This window comes from Xiphophorus couchianus, chromosome 14 (assembly GCF_001444195.1).
Source record: "Xiphophorus couchianus chromosome 14, X_couchianus-1.0, whole genome shotgun sequence".
Taxonomy (NCBI): domain Eukaryota; kingdom Metazoa; phylum Chordata; class Actinopteri; order Cyprinodontiformes; family Poeciliidae; genus Xiphophorus; species Xiphophorus couchianus.
Window position 1 is genome coordinate 3,995,335 of NC_040241.1, and position 26,865 is coordinate 4,022,199.

Consider the following 26,865-nt stretch of genomic DNA (forward strand, 5'->3'; position numbering starts at 1 on the left):
GAGGACTAGTGGACACATTTCAACACCAGGCTACAGATTTTTGTGAAACTCCTGAAATTAAATTGCAACATGAAAGGTTTCAAAAGTAAAGTAAAGGCAAACATTTCAGGATCTCAGTCACACTAATCTGACTTCTGGAGAGCGTGTAGATTTGACCCCAGTATGGGATCTTACTGAATCTGATATCCGATCAGTTCTCACATGGGTTAAATTAGTTTAAGTATGTTATACATTTTATAAATTTAAAATTAAATGATAGAAAGTAGTCTTGCTTTACTTTCTGAAATTTTAACCAATTTACAAGTTGGTAAATTGGTTTTCTACAACTACATTTTCATCTCTTTATCAATCACTGTTAGTTTATCTAAAGAGGCTTTTTATGAATTAAGTTTGGAAAAATCTGCAGAATTTTATATCAAACAGGAATAAATTTGCAGACATAATTAGACTCTGCACTTCAAACACTGTTGATCCATCACCATGTCTTGGAGCGCGCACAGAGATGAATTTGTCTTGTTCTCGCCTGTTTAAAAGAAATATTTCTATTTGCTCACTCGTGCCAATGTAACCTGAAATACTGATAAACTCATACACAGAGAGCTTGTTTACATCAACCACATTTAACAATCAGGTGCTGAAGGTGAGTCCTGCTGGCTCTCTTTAGGCAGCAGCACCAGTCTTACCTCCTAACACAGGAGCAGGAGAGGAAGAGAGAAGTAGGAGACAGAAAACAAAACCACTCCAGAGTCACAGGGATCAAGACTACTCAGATCTGTTGATGTTCTTGAATCTCCCTTTAATAAAACAGAACCTGTAGCTGAGGCTGGCTTGCTTCAGTCAAACAAATGAAAAAGAAACTGCTTACATTTTAGACAAACATCAGTTTGATTTTCCACCATGATTTCATTTTCTTTTTTTTTTACTGTCCGAGTTTTCGTTATTAGTTTTAATTTGTTTCATTTTTTTCCTTAAAAAAATATTTATTTTTTATTTTTTGCATTGCTCTATTTCTATTATACAGCATTTTGAGTTAATTAAAACAGTTAAGATGCAAGTTTTCTCTGATCAGAACATGAACCGTTGTAAAATGAAATATGGTCTCATAAAATTAACTGTTGATTTTTAAATTGAATTTTCCTCAATTCCATTTCTTGACAGCACAAACCTAAACCAAAATACACATTGGTAAAAACAGTAACACAAAAATCATCAGAAGACACTTTGCAGGTCAAAAACAAATTAGACTCCTACAATATATGTATCTCCTAAATAATACTTATATCAAAATGACTTAAAAATTACCCCTAAAACTCTTTACAATGTGGACTTGAGGATAAAATAGCTGATCAATCATCAGAATATAGATTATTAATAATTATTAACATATTTTCCCATCATTCTGGGAAAAAAGGTATTAATGAAATCATGACATCAATACATTATCCTTCTTTGGTTTCCAGGATCTTCACTTTGCTTTAAATCTTTGTCTTTAGTCCTACCCACATGTGCATGACTGAGAGTCACAGCCTGTCCCCACCTTCAGATCCTGCGCTCAGATTAAAGGATCATTCCGCCCTGCAGGATCTCCTGCTTCCCTCCACCTGATCTCCATGGAGATGGACTGCCATGCTTATGGTAAGACTTATCTCTTTCATTTCATTTCCATAGGATAATGCATTTAAGATAAATTTCACAATATTCATAGTCTACAAAATGTTGAGCAATAGACTGCTTATGGATCATAAACACAGGATTTAACTTCATATCAACTTATTCATAGCATAATAATAAAAAACACTAAAATATGCAGGTGTATGTCCAAACTGTTTCAGAATTATTTTTACCAGTTTGACTTGGTAGTGCATTACAAGAATGTTCATCTGCAAATATTAAATGATGATTAATATCATAGTATCAGCAGTGTTTTGCAGTGTTGACCAGGTTTGTGTGACTGTTTAACACACTGGCAATAAAAATCATTTCATTAGAAGCTTAATGCATCACTCTGAGAACGAATCTGCTCTTTCAGTCTGTATTAACAAAATCAAGAAATTAACATAATTCACACTGTTAAATTAAAGTTTGTTATACACAGACTTTTCTTAATTATTACACAATTTGTACGTGTTTTATATTGAAAATAAAAAGACAGTGGCCAATTTTTACGTTGGGACTCTGAACAAAAAATGTCTCTAGATATTAGAGTGATTTAAAAAAAAAAATCTAATTAATTGCAGGCTTTGAAATTAAAGAATCACAATTCATCACACTTAGCTAATAGCTATTTAAATTCAGTTCAATTTTGTTCCACTGTTGAACCAATAAACAGAAATATATTCATCCATGTTTACAGTGAAAAGGTGAATTTGTGGTTTTGTTTGCCTGCAGCGGTTCGTCCAACCTTCAACAAACAGATGTAGCTATAATGAAAATGTCTATCATAAGTAATGTTGCAGTTTTACTCTTCATATATTTCTAACTCACCCAACTATAAAAAAATATTATTTTGTAATAATGGCGCAGCCATTACAGACACTGCATTTTATTAGAAATGTGAGCTTACAGGTTTCCTTTCATTCCGACCTGAACGCTGGATAATTACCCAAAAGACAAAATGAAAAAACAGAAATCATTCTGCATTAAAAGCATGACAGCATAGCAACACTGGCCTGATCATCTTAAACTCTTTTCTCATCTTGTCAGCATCATCACCACAGAAATCAGATTTGAAATGTTGTGGCATTTATCAATAAAGTTTACCCTCACATATGCCATTATTCTTATGATCATGTTGATCATCTGTCCATCCATCACTGTGCTTCATGGCTTCATGGCGTTCTGCACCGGCCATGGATCATAGATCATTTATTTGCACTTGAACATCTGATATTTACATATTCAAACATTAATTCAGATGTTATATTATTACACTCCTCAGTTTGATGAAATGCATTAACTTTTTTTTGGTGCTTTTTATACATATATATATATTGGCAATTAACTAATGAAAATTGATGGGTGAATGTATAATGGCTGATACACTCAGCTACCTGGTACCCTGTCTGGTTGTTTTTTCTACTTATATCCTAGAGCTAGACTCCATAGATGTCCCTCCTCTCACCCCAACCAGTAAGGAAGTCCTGAGCCAGGCTGTTCAGGCCAGTTTCTCTGGTTTTGTCCAGGAGATTATCAACCACCACTTTCCACAGGGTAAACTTTCTACAACCTCAACTTGGTTTATTTCTTAGTTGTTCTATTTAAATTGATTTGTATCAAGACCTCTGAATTATGTACCTCTTGTATCTACATGTCTAGATCCAAGCTTGTGGTCAGAATGGGAGGTGAGCCACTGGTTGGACTGGTGCCAGGCTGAGTTCGGCCTCCACGGCTCAGAGCTGAGGGGTCTGCAGGGCAGCCAGCTGTGTGGGCTGGACAGAGAGGCCTTCCTGGGCCTGATGGCCGACTGCACTGCAGGAGAGATTCTGTGGGAGCACCTGGAGACCCTGAGGAGGGGTAAACAGTTCTCATCTCAATACAGCCTGCTGTTCACCAGCAGCTGGGCTGCATGTTCATACAAATATAAATGACTGATACTGCTGTGACAGGACTGCAATCTTATCATTGAAATGACAAGATTTGTCACAACAAACACGTGATGATGATGTTTTCCCTTCTGCTATCTTGATAGCATATAGCTGACCCCCGACCCCCGAGATCCCAATCCACATCTATTCAAAGATTCCATACACAGTGTGAAATATTTTGAAAATGTTTCTAGTTGTTTTTATGATCATGGCTTATAGAAAATGAAAACCCAAAATTCAGCGTCTCGGGAAATTAAGGAAAATGCTGAAAACTCATGTCGTCACACCATAAAGAGAGAAGCCATGAGGAAGTCAGGTCAGGGTTGGACTAGAGTTCAGATAGAAACTCCAAGGTCCAGAAAATTCTTTGGTCTGATGAGACCAAAATGTAGCTTTTTGTCCTTCAGGCAAAACGCTAAGTGGACATGAAACACTGAACCATGTCCACAAACACACCATCACCACCGGTTACCATGGTGGTGGCAGCATCATGCTGTGGATGCTTCTCAGCAGCAGACTCTGGAGGACTTGTAAAGGTTGTAAAGGTAAAAGGTCAAATGAATGCAGTAAAATACAGAGATGTCCTGAAGGACAAATTAGTTATTAGTTAGACAGACAGACAGACAGACAGACAGACAGTTGGATTGAGCTGGTACCAGACATTTTATTTAATCATTTTTTTTGTATTAAACTCTAAATCATTTTTGAATTCTGTTTAAAGTTGCTGATGTTGCTGTGAAAGCTATGAGGATCAGAGTGCAGCTGTTAATGTTTTAAAAATAACTTCTCCAGAGAACGACCATAACTTCAGCTCTTCATTAAGCAGCAGCAGAGCGTCATGTTCCTACCAGCTTCAGCACACAGGTAGCTCTAGATTTCTCTTTCCTTTTGGCTGTCAACAGCTCAGTTGCTGGGCTCTGACTGGCTTTACAGTTCAGCATCTTTTCCCCTCAGAGAACTACTCACACTACATCCAGGATCAACAGAATGAGACACTTCAATATCATTCAGCTGACAGCTCAGACCTCCACACTCTGGATCCAGTTCCTGCCCCACATGAAGGTCACCGTCTGATGAATGCAGAGGAATCCAGAAGGACCATCAGTTCTGCTTTTCTGATACCAGAAATATACAGAGGTAAAAACCCATAATTCATAAAAAACCTCATTATTATTTCATTGTTGTCATTACAGAAGGGCTGCATCATTTTCTACAGTGAGAGACTGTTCACTGTAACTTTGTTACTGTTGCATGTCTGAGAAATGTGAGATAAAATCTCAACACAAAGCAGAATAGATGCAAGCTTAACATTTACTTCACCAACATGCAGAAAATCTTTATTATTTTTCATGCTGACAGACATCTTTTGTTTACATTCTCCTTCCAGCCTCCAGTACACGAATCTTAGCATTTGCATTTTGTGTGCTACATTGAAAATTACAAGACTTTTTGCAAGCCTTTCAGTAGATTTAAAAACAAAGCTAATAACCTTCAGCTGCTGAATTAGCTTTTAAAAACCTCCAAGTTAACAGCTACAAAAGTAATGAAAATAAAATGGAGTTTAATTTAGCTCACATTTCCTTCCCATTGCCTCTGTCCCTGCAGTCTGACTCACTTCTCACATAAAAACCACTCAACTCAGTTTGTCGTGAGATAAGAACATTTGATGAAAACTGGTTTTTCAAATAAAAATCTTTCCATATTGGTTATTGATCTATTAAAACCCGAATGTTCTGAATGTTTGTCTGTGAAAATACTCTTTAAAATGTAACAATTTACAAACACAGCACACAAAGTTTTATCTATTAATAACTCTGAACTACTATGTGCATCTTTTTATTTGTATATCAAATGTTTTCTAAATGTGACCTTTAAAGGTAAAACTTCCCGACTCAGCCAACATCTAAACATCTATTCACTAATAGATGTTTGTAAGAAACCTTGTACTTGCCATGTGAATTACCTCAAAAAGGCTTTCTCGTTGTTCACATGGCATGTGAACAACTCCAACTGTGAACAGCACAGTTGGGAACATCATGAACACATCATCCATGAATGTAAATAAAGAACAGTCCTGGTAGATGATGAAGTTCAGCAGGAGATCAACTCTAACCATACAGCCCCAGATGTTAGATGAAAGCAAATGATGTGTTAGAATGGCCCAGTCAAAGTTCAGACATTAATACAATTGAAAATCTGTGGAAAAACTCGCAAACTGAGAAAAATGGACAAATCCCAGAGGTCGTCTCCCTCAGGTTAACAGCTAAGTGCCTCAGATGGAGTTTCTCGGTTAGAGAAGAGAAACATCACATTAACAGAACTTTACATAATTCTTTAAATAAAAGTGGCATTTTTTAAGTTTTATACTTTAAACCTATATACTTTATAAAACAGTGAACTCTGGACACATCTTGTGTTTCTATCCCTGCTTTCTTGCAGAAACACCCTTGGAGGAGAGGGCTGCTGCCACCGTCAGCCCACGGGCTTTGACTGCTCCACTCACTGATTTAGAGCCTCTGGACGACAGAGTGCCTGATGATGCCTTCATGCTGCATCAGAAACATGGGAGCTTCAAAGACTATGTAGGCAGCAAAACACATGTGGGCAAAGCTGTGATACCAGCATCCATTTTAGCTGGTTACACTGGTTAGTACAGCTGTGGGGACAGAGACACTCATTTAGTCTTTCCAGGTTTATGCATTGATCAGGCGAGCCTTCCTCCCACAGGTAGTGGACCAATCCAGCTGTGGCAGTTTCTGCTGGAGCTCCTAACAGATCGCAGCTGTCAGTCCTGCATCAGCTGGACTGGAGATGAGTGGGAATTCAAGCTGACCGACCCTGATGAGGTAAGAACCTGCTGATCTTCCTGTTGGTTCATCTAAACTATCTCTGCTGATCAGTAACAGCAAGGTAACTCAGTTTAATGTAAAACAGAGACTAATATCAGAGGGACTGAACAAGTTCACACAAATACAGAGAGCAATGAAGTCAACAGTGATAGTTGAGATATTTGTTTAGGTGGGGTTCTACTGAGTAGCTATGAGTAGTCAATAGCCTCTTTCACAAAACATTCCAGGTTGTAAACCTGCTTTCTGAGGTTCCTCTGGCCATCCATAGTAAACAGGTGGAGCTTCTGAAATGAGCAGGTCTGCTTCTCATGCCGGTCTTTTTACAGCAACAATGGAGGGTGAAGTCAGTTTAATGAGGCTAAACTGACCAAGTACTTCTAATTCATTCTAGTTCTAATTCTAAAACTAAAGTATGTCTTTCCTTTCAACTCTTCTCATTGGATTCTGAGTTTTGTTTGTGCTTTCCATAAGTTAGTTGATGTTAGTCTGACTTTTCTAGAGGCAAGCTAGCTTCTGCTAGGTTCAAGTCAGTTGACCTTTACACTCTTGACCTCGCTTGGTGAGTCAGGGGTGTTACAGACGAGGGCTGACCCGTCGGATCTTACCCAGAACACAAGCAGGCGAGATGCTGAAAGGTTCCTTGAAGTGTTTTGGTGAAAGGAGCTAAAGTCTCTCCTGCCGTTGGTCTCTTAGTTTCCCCTCTTCTGCTGAGCAGCAAGACTTTTTGATTAGATTCTCACCACTGACCTGCCACTACAAAACGTCACTATGCTGAACCACACACATTGTTGAAGTGACCAAAACATGATCTAAAACAGTCACAACAATTTAAAAATGGTTAAAACAAATGAAAAAAAAGTAGTCTAATTGCATCTTTCTTGAACAGATACATAATGAACACAGATTGTGTTTGTCACATTGTGGATGTTCTCTGACGAGTATTTGTTTCCCAGGTAGCTCTGCTTTGGGGAAAGAGGAAAAACAAACCCAAAATGAATTATGAGAAACTCAGTCGGGGCCTGCGCTACTACTACGACAAGAACATCATCCGCAAGACAGCCGGCAAGCGCTACGTCTACCGCTTTGTGTGCAACCTGCAGGGCCTGCTGGGATACGAGCCTGGGGAGCTGCACGCCATGTTGGACATCAGCAGCAAGACGAGGTCAGGAAGGCAATAACCAGAGACCGGACTAGCAACTTTTTTTCTAATAATGTTTTGTTATTTTTATATGATTGTTGGCAGCAGAAGTGGTGGATCAACATGCTCAATACATACTCCGTCTCTTACTGGAAAAATGTCCAAAGAAATAAACATATTTATATTCATGTGGCATTATTATTTGGGGTGAAGTTAAAGTAAAAAAATTAAAATAAATTGCAGGAGTTCCTATGCTCCTATGTAGAGGGATTCCTGCTCCAACACAGCTAAAACAAATGGCTGAAATGTCTCGTCAGCATGAGGTCAGGTTATGCATAGGTCTGGTCATTTGACTGAAATGTTCTGGAGAAGAGATGCAGGCAGCAGTAGCTACTATGTCGCCTTTTATCATTATTTTGACTGACAAGCTACGACTATGAAAAATATTTTTATGAACTGAAGGCTAAAATAAGGAAAGACACTTCAAATCAGAGTTTGTCTGAATTTTCACAATATGTTGGTCAGTGGACTTTTAAACTGTATGACAGGTAAAATATTCAGGGTTTCCTTCACAAGGGAATAAAAATCAGTGCTTCATGCTGGAGTGGCAATTTTAAAAATATATATTTTCTGGCTTGAGACATTGCTTCACTGTTTCTATGTGAAGTTCTTTCCTCTTGATGCCATCTCTTGTGTGTACTGTCATAATGGTACAGACCTCATTTCACTGTGGATTATGACAGACTTAGTCTCTTTTACTGTCTTTCATCCAGTGTCTTCACCATGTCTTTTGTTTTTGTTCTGGGGTCAATTCACCCAAAAACACATAAATCTCTAACAGTCACCAAAAATTATACTCAGGCATAGTTTAAAGGCACTTCTTCGACATGTTTTTACTGAAGTAAAAGTAAGAAGCAGCTGTCCAAGAAATGACCCAAGTTAAAGTAATGATATTTCATAACAGTATTACTCAAATAAAAAGTGTGCAGTAAAATTATTCCTAAAAGAATATTTATTTTTTCCAAAAAGTTACTAGAGTAAATGTAACTAGTTACTACCCACCTCTGAACACAGACACCTTCTTCTCAACAGTATGTTGCTGGACATACCCATAGTGTTATACTTACATATAATTAGATTCAATTCAGTAAAGTTGATTATTCCAATTCACAACAAATGTCAAGGTCCCTTACAAAAAATCACTTCAATTCAATCACATATACATTCCAATTGATCCTAGTTATCATACAGTACGCTTATTTAATTATTCAAAGCAGATTCAAAAGTTTCTATAAGGAAACCCAGCAGAGCATCAAGTCATTGACCTGCAGCGTTCAGTCATCCTGGATGAGAACGTAGAGACAATCACTTGTTTTGTCTCATTGACTTTATAGCTCAGTATAAGTGGCATTAAAATACGTTAAGGTAAATATTATAAATCTCTCTCATTATTTTTGGCATTTAGGAAATAGAAATAAAACTTTTGGGAGTCATAACTGATTTAAAACAGAAACAGTGTAGTATAAGCTAAAGTAAGAGAAATAAAGGTGATGTGTGAATATTTCTGGGTTGTGTGGTTTAGCAAAACGGGGCTGCCCCTAAATGTGAGTTTTAGTAATAGTTCTAACTTGATATTATGTTGTTCTCTCTGAATAAATATTCATAATTTTTTTGTTTGTTTTTCAGTGTAAACATTCGTTCTTAAACTTAAAGACTTTTGTACGTCCACCCAGGGGGTCAGTATGATGGAAGAGATCCGCATGAGGGTGGAGCACAAATCAAGGGAAAGGAAAATGTTTGAATGCAGTCATTTATGATAATGAATCCTTTATTGTGTTTATTCAGTGTTTACACAACAATATGGAGAGGTCAGACCGTCTTATTTTAAAGTGCCAGCTGACTTGTGATGTGATTTTCTCCATCACAGAGCAGCAGAACTGAAACAGGCTGAGGGGGGATTACTTCCACCACTCACCCTGACAAGAGCTGCTAATGGAAGAGCCGAGTGGTCAGCATGGCTGCCACTCAGAACAGAACAGAGCTGAACAATCACATCATCCATGTCATTTACACCTGAGGAAGCGGCGAGGAGGCTCTGAGTCACAGCAGCAAAAGGAGGAAACCACAGAGAGGAGCTAATGTTATCCAAACCTCTGGTTTTTCCTCATGATGATACATCACTACATGTAACTGTAGAACACACAGTAAGGCCCAAAGTTATTCATACCTCTGATAAATTTAGGTTTAAAGTAATCTTTTAATTTGTCCACAATGCGTCTCCTGACTGGAAATAATAGTAATGTTTTGGAATGAGTGAGTGGAATCTAAAAGGTAAAGATGCCTCCGAGCCTCAACGTAAGTCCAGGTAAATAATCAAAATACCAGTGGAAACATTCAAACAGACATTTATATTGATTACTGAGAAAGGTACTAATTAATTTAACTAAATAGCATGTAATCAAAAATAGTTGCATTAAGTTTTTTGTAACTGTTGTTTCTTTTACATTGTTTTGACATCTTTGAATGAATGAAAACATTTTTCATTCAGGGGGGGGTGAAGGGTCACCTTCGACCCCAAACATACAGGAACAGTTTTAGATCAAAGCAGATTAACGTGTTCAAATAATGTAGTCTGAATCCAGATTAAACCTGTAAATTGTGATAAGAGAGTAATGATCACAGATGCTCTACGTCTGATATCTATGTTATCTAAAACCATGAAGACATATAATGTCTCTGCAAACACAACAGAAAGACTCTAGAGGTTTAATTAAGCAGCTTATAGCTAATATAGTTGCTTAAATAGTCACTGGCCGTTTCAGTCTGTCCAAGACAGCTGGGACAGAGGAAGGCCCTAAACAACCAGACTCGTTTTGGGGTCCAATCGGGTCGGACGATGGACGCAGCAGTTGGAAGCTGTTAAAGTTAATGATTACTAACTCTGACCCTGTAACTACAACTGCATCTCCAACTGACGTCTTTCCTGGTTGGAACTATGCAACAAATTGATGTGAGTGGCACTGTAAGAAAAAAAAAAAAGCATTATATCCAACATTGGTAAAATGTTTATCTGCAGGTTACTCTACTCTACTCTAGTCCAACATCACAGGTAATATCAAGATGTTTTTATCAAGAGTAAAATGAGGCACCAAAATCCACAGGCAGAGACATGAACTCCTGCTGTATTATGTGTTAGAGAGCAATAAATCAATAAAGCAGCCCTGCCGTTGTCTCAGATATTAAATGAAACTGCTTGGGCTCTCTGCAGGACCTGCTGGTTGCATTCATCCAACACAAACAGCCACATCAGCACTGAGGTGAAAATCAGCGAATTGACTGAATCAGTTTGGTTCCATTAGCTCAGCCACCACCAACTGATCTCACTGAGCGACTACTGGCTTTCTGAGCCCCCTGAGTCTCAGCAGGGGGTCCGCCTCATGTAGTTATTTAGTTTCTGGCAGGGATCACTAATGTTCATCACATTCACAGTGGAAGATCTACCATCAGCTGGGACATGGGTTGAACAAGTCGCACTTTGGTAAAGAGCTTTAAGCACTCGGCCTTACCGACAGCTCCATAGAGCTGCACTTACTGTTTCCAGTACAATTTATTGTCTGCTAGCAGTAACAGAGCAAACAGGAAGTATGTTTTAGTATTATGAATAAATACTTCTGCATCCAGAATCTCTCCAGTGATGCTTGGTAAGATAACATATATTAACATATGAGCCGTGGGTTGGATGGTGAGTCAGTTACTGTCTGGGTTCAGGTCTTGGTCCGGAGTTTCTCTGCATTTAGAATCAGGATCACTTTATTGTCATTGTGCAATAAAACACAACAAAACTTTAGAAATAGCTTAACAAATGTGGTGTTCATATTCCACAGGCAGAGCATCTACCTCCACTTATTAATATTTCTCTACCCCCATACCTACCAGTGAATAAACAGATGTGATTTATATTGCAGGGTAATTTGACATAAATATTTATGACCCTTTAAGCATGCAACTCACTGAGTATAAAAGCTTTTTACAGGTTTCTGAAGACAAAATATGGCTGCATATCTGAGATGTGAATGTCCTGTTGCATCATTTCCCAAAGATTCTCTATTGGACTGATCAGGAAGGAAGAGATGAACAAGGTCGACAACGATACTCAGGACATCAGGTTGGCTGTTTAAGTGATGCTAAAATGGTCCACAGCACCTGAAAGCCTCAAGATGGACACATGTCTTTGTTTTTATGCTGAACTGGGACACAAAGATCTGAATGATGTCTTATTGTCCAGTTTTAGTGAGTCTGTGAAAACTGCTGCTGTGCTTAATCTGCTTTAAGGTTCAAGATGTTACGAGATTAAATATATTTTAATTTATTTGTATTTCTGCTCAAGTGCCTTGAGTCTATATTTGCTGTGAATTAGCACTACGTGAATACACCCGTTTCCTCTGGGCTTTGACATCAATGAGGCAGATTCAACTGCATATTTGCTGCTCAAACTACATTTCCCTCTTTTGGACCTATCTCTGCCAACTTGAGACGGTTGCTGGTGAAGACCTTCACTTTGTGAAAGGACCAAACCAGAGGATCCGGACAAACTTTCCATGTGGCAGTCAAAGCCACTGAGATATAGATAACTGTATTTTTATGCTGTAAATTACTTTTAAATATTCTAAATCACACTTTCCTTCTAAACATCTGATAATTTGTGATCTGAGAATAATGCATTTAATTTGATGCAATTTTTATTTAATATGTATTTATAATATAAAACATATATTTCTATTTATTCTAAATGGTATTTGCTGTTTATGCATATCCCTGCTGTTACAGTCGCCTTCCCGAGGGTGGCAGCAGAGAGCATGGACAGATATAAAATCATTCCACCAATCCGTTATGGAAGATTTACTGAGTGGGTCTGTTCTTCCTTCACTACAAAATGAATCTAATGATTTACCCAAATGCAGAAAAAGGAAGGAAAGTGTTTTATTTTCATTTGCAGTAGATTTGCATCAGTGGGACAGACGGAGAAATAAGATAGTTGGAGCATTTGAACCTTTTCACATAATCCAAAAACAAGAAGCAAACTGAAGCAGGTGGAAATGTGTCACTGCTGCTTCATCTTGTCCCAGTGTTCTGGTGTGAGGGTCTTCTGTTCAAACGCATGGATTGCCTTCAGCTCTTCTGCTAGACACATGTTCACCATCCTGCAAACACAGACAGCACACCGGTTTAATGTTCCCAGAGAGAACGGCTCAAAGTGAAATGTGTGTTTACAGCAGAGCTCAGCAATAAACATCTGCAGCTCTTAGTCAAACTTTGAATGTTTTCTTCTGTCTGACAGACTTCTCTAGAGTCATCCTCATAGTCTGGTTATTCTGCAGGATTCTGTAACCTGGTGAACAAAAGCTGCAAAGTACATGCTTAGATTACAGCATTTCCTTCAGAAGCAGACAGTGAGGAGAAGTAGATCGCAGCTGTAAATAATGTGTAATGTAATAATGAGGCTGGGTGGACCTCAGGGTCTTCTTTAAATTTGCTTCAAGTAGAGTAAAACATTTCACTGAACTTCAGAAAGAAAGCTAATAACATGTTAATCTCACATCACAGATCTTACCCTCTGATTGATTAATTTCTAATCCAGTCCAGAATCCTAAAACCTTCAGAACGGCCTCCGGTCTTTTCTTTTATCGCCAAAAAAAAGATACCTGGAAGTGTGTGTGTTTTGGTGTGTGGTCGTTATGCTCATTTAATGTCTGGATTCTGCTTCAGGTTTGCAGGATATGGATGTACAGTATAGGCTTCCACATCGGTATTGACCGATGTTAGTCATTTTTAAACATATTGGTCTGATAAGTAAAACTGGAATGACATTAACAACCAAAGTTCTTTTTTTCCCACCTCGTTGCCATTTGTGTTTCAGGAGTTAGGGGGCTGGTTGTGTCATGTGACTGATGGTGAAGCAGTGCAGGACTGTTGGGAGTTCAACTGAAGAGAAGAAATGTATAGTTTGATTCCAACTGTTGAGACCTCTGCTGCATGTCTTCACCCCTCCTCATAAATCCAGATCTTTGGAATACATAATTCCACACCTTTCCTGATTTTTCCAGATTGTGAAGGAAACCCAGATTACATCATGTCAGGTTTCAGTACCATCATGTAAACCATGTCATCCTCTCCTCCCTGTGCATCGTCTGTGGTTCTGGATGAATGAGCCCAGGTATTTAAACCAGAAATATCCTAAATTAATGTCCTTTTCCAGGTTTTTCATGAACTATTAACATTTTATTTCCCATTTCAATGACTAAAAACATGATTATGAAACAATCTGAAACAGGGATTTGAACTAAACATGAACACAAATACACAAATACTTTATTCTAGCATCATGATGCACATGTAGAAATAGATTTGAAATGTGTAAGTAACCTTCCACCATGTAGGTATCAGAAACTAATAAAACGTTCCAGCAGCAGCAGCTGCGCTGAATCCCACCTGTGTCTCTGTAACAACGATTTCCCCTCAAACTGCGCCGACACCACTAGGACTTTGAAGCTGGCTGCACATCTTTCCGGTGAGGTATCCTCTACGTCCTGAAAAGCACAACATCAACACTGACTTCACTGACCAGCATCAGTAAAACAGACATTATGATCAGAAATCTTGTTACTGATTAGACAAACTGCCCATAGAAATGTTCCCTTTGGAAAAAAATAGTTACTGGAAAATTCTAACTGAACAATCTTTGTATTTATGAGATAAAAAAAATTATTTTCTCTTTTTATTTAGCAAGTAATTCCACACAATAAAGCTGCCATGTTCATAAGAGAATGAAGGAAGAGGCTGCAGAGAAGCAGACAGCGAGACAATCGGTTGTCAGGTTCTCTTATCACTAGGTTGCTCCCCAAAGTCAACTATGTATTTGCAGAATGCAAGTAATGCTGCAGCTCTGCACCTCCCACACTCCACTTTGTTTATTAATTCCTTCAGTTCATTAATACTTTATTTTTTCCAAAGGAAAATTAAATATTGCTGTAGCTCTTGTCATCTAAGGATCTTTTCCTTCCAGCTCTTGGTGGAACTTTTTTCTCTGCTCCCACCTCATTTGCTTTGCCTCTCCTCTTTAAGTCTCTGGCCATTTGATTAGAGAGACGTTGGAGTACGGGGTAATGCCCAGATATTAATTTTACAAACGCTGATTAAGATCAACGATGTTAGAATCTGACAGACAGACGGAGCTTATAATGGTTCCCGTAAAGGAGTTTGCTGTTGTTGAGTGCTGCTGACTGAGGGAATATGGAGAACTGGTCTGTTTTACAGGTAATCAGGTTTGAATCTCCCCAAAGCAAAAATTGTTCAGATGGCACACTGACAGCGTCTGTAATCAGAACTGTGACTATAATAATAACTATAACAATAATAATAATTAATAATAATAACGGAGGAAGTGATTTGTGGTCTAAGAGAGAAATTCAAATAATTGACTTTTTTTCTCTACTCTGGCACAGAGCAGAGTTTGACAGTTCAGATTGGACTCTACCAGGTAGAATGGCAAAATCGAAATACAATTAAATAATTAAAGCTCATTTTTATTGTTTACATTTAGCATATTGCTTTTAATTCTTCCAGAGTGGACATAGAACACCGCATGCTGTTCTATGATCGCCAGTCCTCATCTAGAGGACTGGTAATCATCTACCCAACCTATATAGGCCAGAATAGTCTGAGATGTTTACATACAAGCACTCACTGAGAACTGATGATGTATCAGGTTCTGAAAGGAGCAGCCCATTTCTCAGTGGGATAGTCAAAGTACGAGTGAATTTGTGTGCCTATATGAATGGGAAAGCCAGGTGTCAAGTGTTCCTTTGGAAATGGGATTCAATCCAAAACCCTGAACAAGCCGGAAAAAAACTAGAACCAAAGGGTTGTGGTGGCCCAGTTAAAGCCACAACTCAATCTGATTGGCTAAACTATGATGCCACCGAGTCTGATGGTAGTGACTGAAGCAGCTTAACTACACATACAACAATCAAAGAAATGACAGAGACCTACCACATGCACTGCCTCGAGCTCCTTAATAAGCTTCTCCCGGATGTGATCTGCTGACACTGCCATGATTATCTGAAACAATACATACAGAAATACTGACTGTCGGGTCTGGATCAACTTAAAGATCTTTAATACGGTTTTATTCAAGAAACAAACAAACAAACAAATTAGAAAGTTAACGTCCAAAGACTTCCGGTATTAAACAATTTACACGAGAGTCCATGTGTGTGACTCTCACAGCACAGTAGAAGCATACAATAACTAAATGCTACCTGTGATCCGCTGATTTCATCAAGTGGACACCGGACAACCGGTTACGTTATTATGGCCCAAAAAGAATATCCAATTGACTCATAGCTATGACCATTTTAGCCAATCAGTGGCCTTCTAACCTGTGACGCAATTTTTAAAACAACAAATGATCATCGAAATAGGAGTCCAACGACAACACAACAAAATTCTTTTTAGTGATTGTTGTAAGAATAATTATAATTACGTATGTTGACAGCCGCGTGAGATTATACTTTAGACATTTTTAAAAAAATAATGGGATTTTTTCCTTTTCTGTACATAGAGGGGGTTATTTACAACTTATTTGATCAGGCACCGTAACGGTCCACTAAACTAAAGGCTGACCGCGATACAGGAACTAGTAGTGACAGAACTGATACAGAAGCAAAACATTATAACATTACCATAACATGTTATTAGCTGTCAAAATTTCCCCTAACTTTGTGAACATTATTTCACTCGTTCATAGCCATGGGTCATTTCAGTTAACGGTTGCCACCGTCTCATACGGAAGTTAAGGTTTTCATGATGGTAGTGGAGGTGGAGAGCTTCTTCGGTGTGTACATGCTTTACTGCACTAACCCAAAATTTAAAGGCCGTATCTACATCGGCTTCACGGTCAACCCTGAGCGGCGGATTGGACAACACAACGCCGGGAGGCACAAAGGGGGCGCCAAAAGAACCAGTGGCAGGGGGCCGTGGTAAACATGCTGTTTTTCTGCTGAATTGTGTTTATAGTAGGTAATACTTAAGAAGGACCATAACTCTAATATGGACCTGTTCCTCTGTGTTGCTTAGGGAGATGGTACTCATTATCCACGGCTTCCCTTCAGATATATCTGCTCTGAGGGTGAGTATTAAAACCCAGCAACGGGACAGTGTCCAGGATGAGTTCAGGTCTGCATCACATCACAGTTGGTGATGTCCAGTAGGAGACACACACTGATCGCATCTTTTACAGCCCAACAATCTCTGCAGGAATTTTCACTATGCCAGAGAAAACCAGCTTGTTCATCCATCCACTATCTATCAGTTCCAGCATGTGTTCCCAAATGTCAACACAGTGACTCTACTGTGTTCTGTAAAATTTGTCCTACATATTCTGGTAAAGCCTTTTTTCCCCCAAATTGTCTCATTCTTGTATCCATCCATCCACTCTAACCCTGTAAGATCCATTGTTGTAATATTACAGCATCTCTATTTCCAGCACAAAAAATGTTCAGATGTTGACTTTTCTTCTGTTTTTAACCCAAACTTAGAAATTGAATCATATTCTTGGAATATTATTGGATATGAAATGTACATATAATTTCCCCACACATGATCAAGAACTACCACATCTCCAAAACCTCCAAAAATCTGAGTCACTGTGCCACATTAATCAAAAAGGTAGTAAATAAGATGTCTTGATTTTTTTGTTGTTCATTAAATGTATTGAACATATGCATGTGTAATTTTTCTGCAAGTTTGTACAAAATGTTTTTAAAAAAGTGTACAAAAAGTTTACTTCATACCTTAAATTTTTAGCATGACACAAAATAATCATCCAACTTTCTTAATTAAGTCAGCACAGGGAATCTGTTAAAACTGAAGATGAACTTTTGCGTCATTGAATGCAGTTATTGTGTGTCAGTATCTCTAATCCACTCAGGATCAAATTATGCAAACAGGTTAAATGTTCATTAGCACAATCTTGAGAACCCTGATGGAGCAGATCCTGTATCATCCTGTATAGTTCAGTCTGAATTTGTATTTGTTTTTTTTATCTTGGTTTACTTCCTTTCAGATCACAGTGAGTTAAAACTTGCTTCACTGATGGGCAGAAACACTGGTGTCTGACTTTGAAATGGATAAATCAGAAAAACGCTTCTGGGATTGCCTGGATCATAATCCTCTTGAGAGTTTATGGACTTAAAAAAAATTCATCTCTGTTCAAGGAAGCGAAACCAAATCTTATGAGCTCTAACGTTTCTGATGAGAACAGCAGTCAAATATTCATACAGAATTATGTCAGGAAGTTGAGGATATATTTTATCTGCAGTTTGTTAAAAGACAAATGTTAGGGTGACGTGTAAATATAGTTTAACTTGTATGTGTAATATTGAGCATGTGTGGAGAAAATGTGGAAAACTAAAATTTGAGTGATTAGTTCATGGTGTGTTTCCCTGGCAGTTTGAGTGGGCGTGGCAGCACCCTCACTCTTCCAGACGACTTTCCCACGTCTCCCGACGTTCCAAAAGAGAAACGAGCCTGCAGTTCCACTGGCGCGTCGTCTCCAACATGCTGCAGGTGGCGCCATGGAGCAGGCTGCCTTTGACTGCCCGCTGGCTCAGACAGGAGTATAGGATGGACTTTGACCCCAGCCTGCAGCCCCCACTGCACATCCCCATCGCCTTTGGCAATGTGAGGGCCAAGAAGAAGCAGTCGCTGCCATCTGCAGGTGAAGATGAAGATGTGATGTCTGTGTGTTCCCTTTGCAAGGCGATGGTAAAGGTAAAAAGCGTATCCTCAATAAGCCATCTATCCACATCTGGCTGGTTTGCTCCATCCTCTCCTCCTCCTCAGGTGTCAGAGAAGCTGAGCTGTTTCCTTCCATTCTGTGGGATGGTCAGTCATGTAGTCTGCCTGGCCAGATATTTCCTGAGGTCCGAGCCATCCCACCTCCTGCCTGTAGAGGGACAGTGTCCTTCCTGCCATGGCTCGGTGTTGTGGGGGAGCCTCATTCGCCATAAACACGGCTGCCTCGGAGACCTGGAGGAGATCGTTTCCTCCACATCACAGGTCAGATTGGTGCTTCAGTGAAACCCCTAAAGGCCGTGTGTTTACTCACTAACTCGTGTTTGTTGCTCCTACAGAGCCACTGGGCAGATGAACTGCAGATGTGAAGAAAAGGAGGTTGCAGTAGTGAATGTCTGCCATTGGTACTGAAGAGTGTATATAAATTTGAATATTTCATCATAAAGTTTTTAATTCTTTGTATTATTAACAATCATTAAATTTTTCCAAATAAAAGATTAAGGAAATAATTTTACTACTTCATTTCAAAAGGATGTGTTCTGTAAAGCTCTTCTGAAGAACATGTTTTCTATAGCTAATGTGAAATGTGTCTTTATTTATGTTTTTGTTTTCAGGACATGAAAAGAATAAAAGAATAATTGAAAATTTTCTTTATTTTGTCTGCTTTACTATTTAAATGCATGTATGTAACTTTAAAAAAAAAAGTTTTTTAAATATTTGTTAAACGGTCACCATGTTGTGACAATATAATATGAGCCAGATAATCTGTGAAAAGCTCAAGCTCCTCCCGGTGCTACAATGGCCGTCTGAAGAAACACAACGCTTCCAGTCAAAAACAGCCAATCAACCTTTTTTACCCGCTGCTCAGTGTACTAATGGCAGAAACGACTTCTGTTCCAGGAAAACTGTTTACCTGCCATCATCGGTGGCCATGCTGGCTAGCCTGTGCATTCCTAGAATAGTTAGCCTCTCTGCTAACAAGGAGAAGCCGTAGGGTAGCAGAGAGGAAGGAGGAGAGTGTGAGCATGATTGACAGCGCTAAGACCCTCCTCCTACAGTCCAGAAATATAACATTTTTCTTAGGTGTGTGTGTGTGGTTGTTTGTTCTGTCTGTCTCTGTGTTGCCTTGCTGGTGACCTGTCCAGGGTGACCCCACCTCACAGCCGATGACTGCTGGCACCTCTCACAACCCTACTGGGGATTAGCATGTTGGCTGGCTGGATGGATGGATATTCAGAGTGGACTGTTTTCATGTTCAAATTTCACATTTCAAGTATCAGATCAAAAGTTTATTTGCAATATCAATGTTTATTTATACTACATAGTTCTCATCTTTTACTGTTGTTTGGTTTAATGTTTACCTATGTATATAGTTAAATTTCCACTGTATGTACAAATTAGACCCTTAGTGTAAAATTCTAACCCAAGTGGATTAGAGAACGGCCACATTAAATTCAACTTTGTGTAGCCAGTTCTTATTTAAAAAGCATTGAAGTTGTTTTATTATCAGTACACTCAGACAAAATCAGTTCTGCAGACTTATGGCCACCTGCAGCAGTCATTGGGCGAGAGGAAGGGCACACTCTGCACAGGATGCCAGTCCATCACACAGCTCAGGAAATCACTACAGGCCCAAAATGAACATGACATTTATTTATATTGATACAAATCTCAGGCCAGAATGGTAAACGAGACAAGGTGAATGAAAATAAAGTTGCAAGAGTTATTGGGAATTATATGCAAAGAGACTCATTATTCTTTCAGCTGATTGTGTTTAACAGTGTCTTGGACACCAACGGCTTTCATGTTTTACAGCTGATCCTGTCTGTACCGCTAAACAGGACAAAGAATCTGACTGAATGCAGACCCGCTTTCATCCATCTAACAAAGGAACATTTCCTGCATTTACAAGCTGCGTTCCATCAGGCCATTTCAAAACATCTTCAGTGTTCAAATGTTATGCACTGTGTGTTGACTTTCTAAAACACTGAAAATGTGCACAAGGAGGAAAGCAAAAAAGGTAAAGTTATATGTGGGGTAAAAACTATAAATTCGATATTTATGATATGTTTTAGGAGTTCATTAGTGGTTTGACTTTAAGCAAAATAATCAGATCTATAGTTGGCATGAAATAAGGATTAGTTAAGCTTTAAATCTGCAGCTGCACATAGTCTGGTCATCCTTCTCTCTGCTGGTCAGCTGGTGATTGGATCGTGATCACTGGCTGTGGAGGCAAAAAGAAAAAAAGAACGTTTGAGTCTTATAATAATATTGTTAGCTTAACTTTGTTTTTATTTCTGCAAACTAACATACAATACCTTTAAGATGGTTTTATACTTCTAGAAAATATCCACATTTAGCTTTGTTTAACTAGAAAATACATTGAATACTTAGAATATTACATTTTATGTTAGACAAAGCAGTACATAATTGTAATAAAAAAATTGTTTTTAATAAATAATAATCAGTGGGATGAATGAATTTGTCTTTTGTTTAATACAGTGGAATGTTTGCCAGTGGTTTTCCTGAACCTGAGATGTTTGAAGGTTTGGATTCTGTTTGATAAACCAAACTGGCTTTAACTCACAACCCTCTGCCTGATGTGTGTGTTCAGCTAACTGGGATAAACCAGCTGCAACAGGGCTATGGTGTTCCAGATTTTTGCCTTCTGTTAAAAAACATTTTTCATGTTGTTTTGCGTGTTGAAAAAAGCAGTTGGTGACGCAGTTTGTTTGTTATTCTTTGATCAATAATTACCAAAGTCACTGGACCAGAACATGAAATGGACCAGACCGATGGATGCTCCTACAAAAACCACTGATTGCTGAAAATGTGAACACTGCAGCTTTTTTAAAATCTATTCTCTTAATATTTGCAAAAAATATATGTCATCAAATATTAGTTTTCAGTTGGAATGTACAGAACAAATATCATCACAGGAGGAAAAAATAAGCTCTGAAATGACTAATTATGCCCTGAGTTTTTCTAACCTGACATTTTAATGGAGATTTGTTTTTTTCCTATCTTTTCTCCTGAAAAACACTGAATAACACTGAATATGAACAATCTACCTTGGGAATCTTAGTTATTGGCTTACTAAGTCAGTTGGTTTGTGAACTCACCATTTTGTTGGCTGCCCCACAACAGTTGATCACCTTGCAGCAGTAGGCAGCCAGAGTGGCAGAGATGGCCAGCAGACAGGCCTGGATTAGAATCCCTCCAGCAAAGAAATGGGAATGGATGCTCTGAAAAGTGGATAGAATGAGTGGATAGAACTCCTGAACTCAGACATCAACTCCTTTCATATGTTACACAATATCAGTTAGCATCCAACATTCATTCTTCAGTTCCTGAAACTGGACTTTACTTCTCCTCAGAATTTGAGGGTGTGGTTCTTAGGAAGAGTATTCAGTCTTTACCTCAACCTGCTGACAGACTGTCTGGTAATCATATGTACTGTTGAAGCTGTTTCTCTCAAAAGAACCACTCCAGCAGCTGAGGGACAGGTCTCCCAGCATTACTATGGTGAAGATCATGTTCACGAAAGAGGCAAAACATGCCAAGATCTGCATCACCAAACAGGCCGTGAGCTGCCACAAAAGAAAGGTTTTATATATAAATAGAGATGGCTTTGAACACATTCACACATTAAACAGTAAAAAAGAATGAAATTCTTACAGTAAGGCCATCATATAACAAGAGTCAGAGTCACCATAAGTTTCACTTCTGTTTCTCCTCAGCAGCTGGTTGCTGGAAGCTGCTAATGTCCGTTATTGAGTTTGTCACAATACTCTGATTTGCAGCCGTTTTGCAGTATTGTTCCGATCATCTATGGTTGCAGAAGATTACCAGTGAAAGTACTGTCAGATAAAGGAAGATTGCATTTTTAACTGTAAAACTTGTGTCAAACTTTTCAGATATCCTTTTACATTTGAGATCTTCCTCTCAGCCTCAGAAGCTTCCTCTTTCTTAGTCCATTTTAGTTCCGTTCCCCACAAGAAGAGGATAAGGTCTTTGTTCCTGACAGCATTTTCAAAGTGTAATCTGGATTTTTTTTGCTGCTTTTGCTGAATGTAATGTGTGAAACATTTACGGAACACAAATCTAGTTTTGTGTTGCAACACACAGAAAAGAAAATTCACTTCTGCTATTTGAAAAATCTTTTACTTTCCTTCTTTGTTTCAAAAGAAAAAGATCTGAAGTGGGATGTAAATTGTATCCAAAGTTTACAACATTTACCATTAAATAAAGAAATGTGGAAGTAGCGGTAGAAGTGAAGCAATCTGAAACGTCAAGTTAAAATTTAACGTTAAAAAAGGTTTTGGTAAGTTTCTAAATTGCTTTGGTAAAATCAGGAACGGGAATTCATTTATTATTCCTCCAAAACATGGTCAACCATCGGATCCAGACCAGCAAACAGTCATAGAGTTTGGATGCTTATTTAATAACAGGTATTATGTAAACACGATGAAATTTCAGCTCTGCTTTAAGGAAGGAAATTGTTAAAAACTTAATAGAAAGACGAAGGAATTTTAAAGGAGAAACTGTGAGGATTTTGATAAGCGTGATTGATGAAGTTATTAACATGAAAAGACACAAGAAGAAGAACATCAAGCTACTCTGTATTTCATCTGTTCAGCAAGTCACTTACTGTTGGGAGATGTAGGTTCTTTGCTGCGACAGCTACACCCCCAGCTATAATTACCTGCAATGACAAATCATGATCATAGACAAATTTTCAATTTTTCTAGTTAACCCATCGTCTTAGCATTAAGCAGAGGAACACAGTAAACTGTTGCATGCTTGGGGTGATAGAAGCATTATTGTTGGGAAAAGTGTTCATTATTCTCAGTGTAGTGGGGCACAATCATCCACTGGTTGAGGAAATCAAAACATTCACTTTGATGTTTTTGCTCAGTATACTGTCAAAATAATATTTCTTGTTAAATATACTTATTTGTGGATTTTAGAATTTCAAACTGAGAGCTTATTTTTCTGGAGTTTTGGGAGAACTAAAAAAAACAACCTCCAAGGTGCATCCCACACCAAAGTATATAAGCATCTAACTAAATAGCGCTTATAGTCGCCACCAGGCGTTTGCTAATTGTTGCTGCCGCTAGTCTGTAGGAGGAGTTCAGTGGAAATAGGTGGCGCTTTGTGAGAGCAAGTGTTAAGGCACCCCCAATGGTTGCTATGGACTATTCAAGGATTCCACAAACATGCAGGGACGAACCAAAGCTACACTCCATCTGTGTTTTGATGAGGGAATAACATTATAACATGATATAAAGGTCAGAAAAGTACATTTTATATAATGCACCCTGTAAACTCTGGCCTGCTTCCATGTCCTTGTAATAAACAGTTTTTCTGCAGCTATCATATCTGTAAGAGCCAGTTAATGGGGAATTCATATAGAATAATAATTTAGATTAAAAATGTATAAATATGCTTAATTTAATTTTAAGAAATTCATGATGAGTATATTTTCTAGAATGTATAACTTAGTTAATATAAAGGGATACTTTTATTGTGAAAAGTAATTTTGGCTTCCACTACGTAATGCATAACATTAATATTGCCCGTATGCACGTTTGAAGTCAGATTGCAGTTGGATACGGTGGAAGCAACACAATTTTTCGATCGATCTGTACCGAGCCTTTCATTTCTTCTGTAAGTGTACTTTTGGAGTTCTTTAAGTAAACATCATAAAAGAAGACTTGGTTTCAGTCGAGTGATTCAAATATTGGTTGTTAGACAAACTGCAAAGGTGGTACGACGAACTTTTGGGACGCAGAGTGCCACTACAATATCTGCATGTGTGAAGTTTCTCCAATGAAAATGTGGCTGCAGGTGCATCAGTAAAGAACGGTCGAGGCTTCAGGTGAACCTCCAGTTTGATTCCACTGGGCACTTACCAGCAGGGAAAAGACGAGTAAAGGAATATCTGGTTGATAAGAACTCAGGCCTTTAGCCCTAAACAAACTGAGACTGATGATCATATACACACTGAAGCAGATTTGAGTAATCTGTGAAACAAAGAAAAAGCAGTTCAATTATGGCTGCAAAATAGTTGAAAAGCAAAGATTTAAACATACACAGACCCTCACGCAGCCTACCCCGAGAACTTTAGGCTCAGCTTCCAGATATTTCTCCGTTCTCTTGGCATTCCTCTGAAACGTGACTGTAACCAGTGGGCTCTGAGCTGGGCTGGCGCCTTGCTCCGCAGCTACTGCTTCATCTGAAACCAACACTGCCACGTTAAGTCAACAGCCTTAATTGCAGTGTTTGATACTGTCACTGATGGCTTAACACCAACTTGCAACAAATATTGATCAAACCATTTACAAGACAAATAAGATGTCATAACATGCAGTTGTGATGTCTCTGGAAAATAAGTGTCATTTTTTTCATCCAGGTTGAAAAATGTTTCATTGAGATGAAAATATATTTCTGGCACAAAGGCAGCAACACACACAGCACTCTACACTGTCAAAAGTTCGTGCTTGTCTACCTTTGCAACTTGAGTTGCATTCTATTTTTAGTCCATACGTTTTCATGAGATGTTAGTGTATTAATTTCTTCTGTAACAACTTCAGCTCTTCTGGAAAGGCTTAGTTTGTAAAAAACAAAACATTCTTCTTGAAGTGTATTTCTTTTTTTTATATTATCATAGAAGATTTATTTTGAGAGTGGTCTGACAGAAAAGTGGGTAATGAGACCGAAGACATGCAGCACAGGTCACTCAAACCTGTGACTGCCGCATCGAGGACTAAGGCGTCCACACATGGGCTGTGCTTCACCTCTGTGCCGCCACAGAACCCTGAAGCGTATTTCTAAGGTCCCACTCTGATGTTGCATAAGAAAGCCCCGTCTCCTGGGTCAGGACTCTGCACAGAACAGTCAGGTTCTCAAACATCAAACTCACTCATTCATATCCCGGCCTTGCTTTGTGTGCCAGTGTAAGGAAGGGGTCACCTCCAACTGGACCCAAAAATTTGGGAGTAAAATGTTTTTCTTAAACTGTTTTGGTATGCAAAAATATTTAGATCTCCTCCTAATACAAGCAAGTGGCTGATCCCAAATCCTGAAATTATTATTTTTTAAAAGCGTAGCAGGATCATCCCTCCATCAAACTTTATCCTTCACACAATTTCAGTCAGGCAAGAGGTGATTTCATGATAACTGCCAAACTCCGGGCTTGTTGACTGGATTAGTAGACAGGAGTCATGATGCATCATTCCAAAGAACATGTCTCTACTGCTATGGATTCTTGTGTTTATATACTTTAAATCAACATTTAATTTCCATTTAGAATCACTAAAGCATTTTTGAATTTGAATTGAATAATTGCATTTGAGACTTTGCATTGCCTTGGTGATGCAAGGCTGAAATGCAGCAGCCTGACCAAGGAAACCCGCTCCATGAGGCTCTCTGCTTTTCTCCAATCTAAAGGCCATATGAAGTTTGGGGAACTGAAGCTACTGACTGCAAAAAGCTGGTGACCTCCACACAATAATCTGTGACTTTACATGGCTGGGCTACTGTTGTGCCCAACTGCTTCCACTTCCACAACAAAATTAGTTCACTGAGGATTATTTAGCAGTTAAATTTAATTCACAATTTGCATCCTATCACAACAACTGGAGTTCACTGAGCTCCTGAGAGCGACCTGAAGCAGGAGGGCCACAGCTGGATTTTATCCAACTGTGGCCATGGAACCGATATTGCTACTGAGGTAGATATTGCTACTGAGGTAGCAATATAGTGTAAAACTGATAATCTGTTACAAAACAAATGCAGATGATACAGATACAGGCTTGCAAACGTATTCATACCTCTATTCCATATTTTGTCACATTATAACCACAAATATAAATCCATTGGTAAACCAATGGAAAACAACCACTTGACAGACATAATACATAACTTTACAAACTTTTGTTTTGTATTGTATTATATTAATAGTAGCAGGTATTATGACGGCCTGATTAGTCCATAATCATACCGCGATGATCCAACATGATCCGTTATCTGAAACAGGAAGCAGTTCATCAAAACAGCGACAGCGCACAAACTCTGGAAAACAGCGAAAACTAAGCGTCTCAGTTTCTCCTGTTTAAACTAAAAGTACAAAAAAAAAAAGTTTCCCTCATTGTTATCTGTAACTAGGCAAGCGAGAATCCTCCTTTTTACCTGCCATGATCACGGAATTGGAATTCGCCCAGGTCGCCTTTTTCTTGCCTCCTGTTTAGATGGAAAAGCTGCTGGTGTTTTTCTGCCTTGATCTTCGCTTCCAGCCGAAGGTTTTGCAATCCTTGGCTGCAGCTGTCCGAGGGACCCGGAGTCCACGCCCCTCCGCCCCACGGCGGGGGAAGAGAGGAGCCCACTCTCAGCTGGGAACCGAGACTTCTGCTTTCTGATGGTTAGACTCCACAGCCTG

General features: G+C 38.7%; 4 protein-coding genes across 8 annotated transcripts; 2 read left to right on the forward strand and 2 right to left on the reverse strand.

Annotated features, from left to right (window-relative positions):
* The first annotated feature begins 3,014 nt into the window (after positions 1-3,014).
* LOC114157534 (transforming protein p54/c-ets-1-like) lies at positions 3,015-9,783 on the forward strand. The gene is made up of 6 exons (XM_028038596.1): positions 3,015-3,210; positions 3,316-3,513; positions 4,539-4,721; positions 6,024-6,230; positions 6,312-6,430; positions 7,387-9,783. The coding sequence occupies exons 1-6, from the start codon at positions 3,015-3,017 to the stop codon at positions 7,609-7,611; spliced, it is 1,128 nt and encodes a 375-aa protein (XP_027894397.1). The 3' UTR covers positions 7,612-9,783.
* A 971-nt stretch (positions 9,784-10,754) lies between these two features.
* LOC114157533 (bolA-like protein 2) lies at positions 10,755-16,014 on the reverse strand. 2 transcript variants are annotated; one of them, XM_028038594.1, is made up of 5 exons: positions 15,890-16,014; positions 15,621-15,689; positions 14,061-14,158; positions 12,683-12,772; positions 10,755-11,656 (listed from the first exon to the last, which is right to left on the reverse strand). In XM_028038594.1, exons 2-5 carry the CDS (start codon positions 15,681-15,683, stop codon positions 11,599-11,601), a joined length of 309 nt encoding a protein of 102 aa, XP_027894395.1. In that variant the 5' UTR covers positions 15,684-15,689; positions 15,890-16,014; the 3' UTR covers positions 10,755-11,598. The 2 variants fall into 2 exon arrangements, with proteins under 2 accessions (XP_027894395.1, XP_027894396.1); XM_028038595.1 differs by lacking the exon at positions 10,755-11,656 and having other exon boundaries at positions 12,528-12,772.
* Positions 16,015-16,147: 133 nt separating this feature from the next.
* Positions 16,148-19,119, forward strand: slx1b (SLX1 homolog B, structure-specific endonuclease subunit). 3 transcript variants are annotated; one of them, XM_028038578.1, is made up of 5 exons: positions 16,148-16,609; positions 16,707-16,758; positions 18,081-18,395; positions 18,474-18,689; positions 18,764-19,119. In XM_028038578.1, exons 1-5 carry the CDS (start codon positions 16,434-16,436, stop codon positions 18,791-18,793), a joined length of 789 nt encoding a protein of 262 aa, XP_027894379.1. In that variant the 5' UTR covers positions 16,148-16,433; the 3' UTR covers positions 18,794-19,119. The 3 variants fall into 3 exon arrangements, with proteins under 3 accessions (XP_027894379.1, XP_027894380.1, XP_027894378.1); XM_028038579.1 differs by having other exon boundaries at positions 16,149-16,609; positions 18,081-18,348; XM_028038577.1 differs by having other exon boundaries at positions 16,214-16,609; positions 18,081-18,401.
* A 944-nt stretch (positions 19,120-20,063) lies between these two features.
* Positions 20,064-26,857, reverse strand: LOC114157527 (uncharacterized). Of its 2 annotated transcripts, XM_028038584.1 has the most exons (7): positions 26,619-26,854; positions 24,542-24,663; positions 24,341-24,451; positions 23,077-23,130; positions 21,845-22,015; positions 21,548-21,670; positions 20,064-20,649 (listed from the first exon to the last, which is right to left on the reverse strand). In XM_028038584.1, the coding sequence occupies exons 1-7, from the start codon at positions 26,623-26,625 to the stop codon at positions 20,602-20,604; spliced, it is 636 nt and encodes a 211-aa protein (XP_027894385.1). In that variant the 5' UTR covers positions 26,626-26,854; the 3' UTR covers positions 20,064-20,601. The 2 variants fall into 2 exon arrangements, with proteins under 2 accessions (XP_027894385.1, XP_027894386.1); XM_028038585.1 differs by lacking the exon at positions 21,845-22,015 and having other exon boundaries at positions 26,619-26,857.
* Between the last annotated feature and the right edge of the window lie 8 nt (positions 26,858-26,865).

What these genes read in the sequence shown, in the direction of transcription:
- LOC114157534 (XM_028038596.1), top strand. Translation starts at nt 3,015, where the DNA reads ATGGGTGAATGTATAATGGCTGATACACTCAGCTACCTGGTACCCTGT. An exon ending in CCTGGAGACCCTGAGGAGGG is followed by an intron (nt 3,514 to 4,538) that starts GTAAACAGTTCT and finishes TTTTCCCCTCAG; the next exon opens with AGAACTACTCACACTACATC. An exon ending in GATACCAGAAATATACAGAG is followed by an intron (nt 4,722 to 6,023) that starts GTAAAAACCCAT and finishes GCTTTCTTGCAG; the next exon opens with AAACACCCTTGGAGGAGAGG.
- LOC114157533 (XM_028038594.1), bottom strand. Translation starts at nt 15,683, where the DNA reads ATGGCAGTGTCAGCAGATCACATCCGGGAGAAGCTTATTAAGGAGCTC. An exon ending in AGCTCGAGGCAGTGCATGTG is followed by an intron (nt 14,159 to 15,620) that starts GTAGGTCTCTGT and finishes TGTGCTTTTCAG; the next exon opens with GACGTAGAGGATACCTCACC. An exon ending in TCGTTGTTACAGAGACACAG is followed by an intron (nt 12,773 to 14,060) that starts GTGGGATTCAGC and finishes CTGTGTTTGCAG; the next exon opens with GATGGTGAACATGTGTCTAG.
- slx1b (XM_028038577.1), top strand. Translation starts at nt 16,434, where the DNA reads ATGATGGTAGTGGAGGTGGAGAGCTTCTTCGGTGTGTACATGCTTTAC. An exon ending in CAGATATATCTGCTCTGAGG is followed by an intron (nt 16,759 to 18,080) that starts GTGAGTATTAAA and finishes TTTCCCTGGCAG; the next exon opens with TTTGAGTGGGCGTGGCAGCA. An exon ending in TTTGCAAGGCGATGGTAAAG is followed by an intron (nt 18,402 to 18,473) that starts GTAAAAAGCGTA and finishes CCTCCTCCTCAG; the next exon opens with GTGTCAGAGAAGCTGAGCTG.
- LOC114157527 (XM_028038584.1), bottom strand. An exon ending in TACTCGTCTTTTCCCTGCTG is followed by an intron (nt 23,131 to 24,340) that starts GTAAGTGCCCAG and finishes TTGTCATTGCAG; the next exon opens with GTAATTATAGCTGGGGGTGT. An exon ending in AGAACCTACATCTCCCAACA is followed by an intron (nt 22,016 to 23,076) that starts GTAAGTGACTTG and finishes CTTTTGTGGCAG; the next exon opens with CTCACGGCCTGTTTGGTGAT.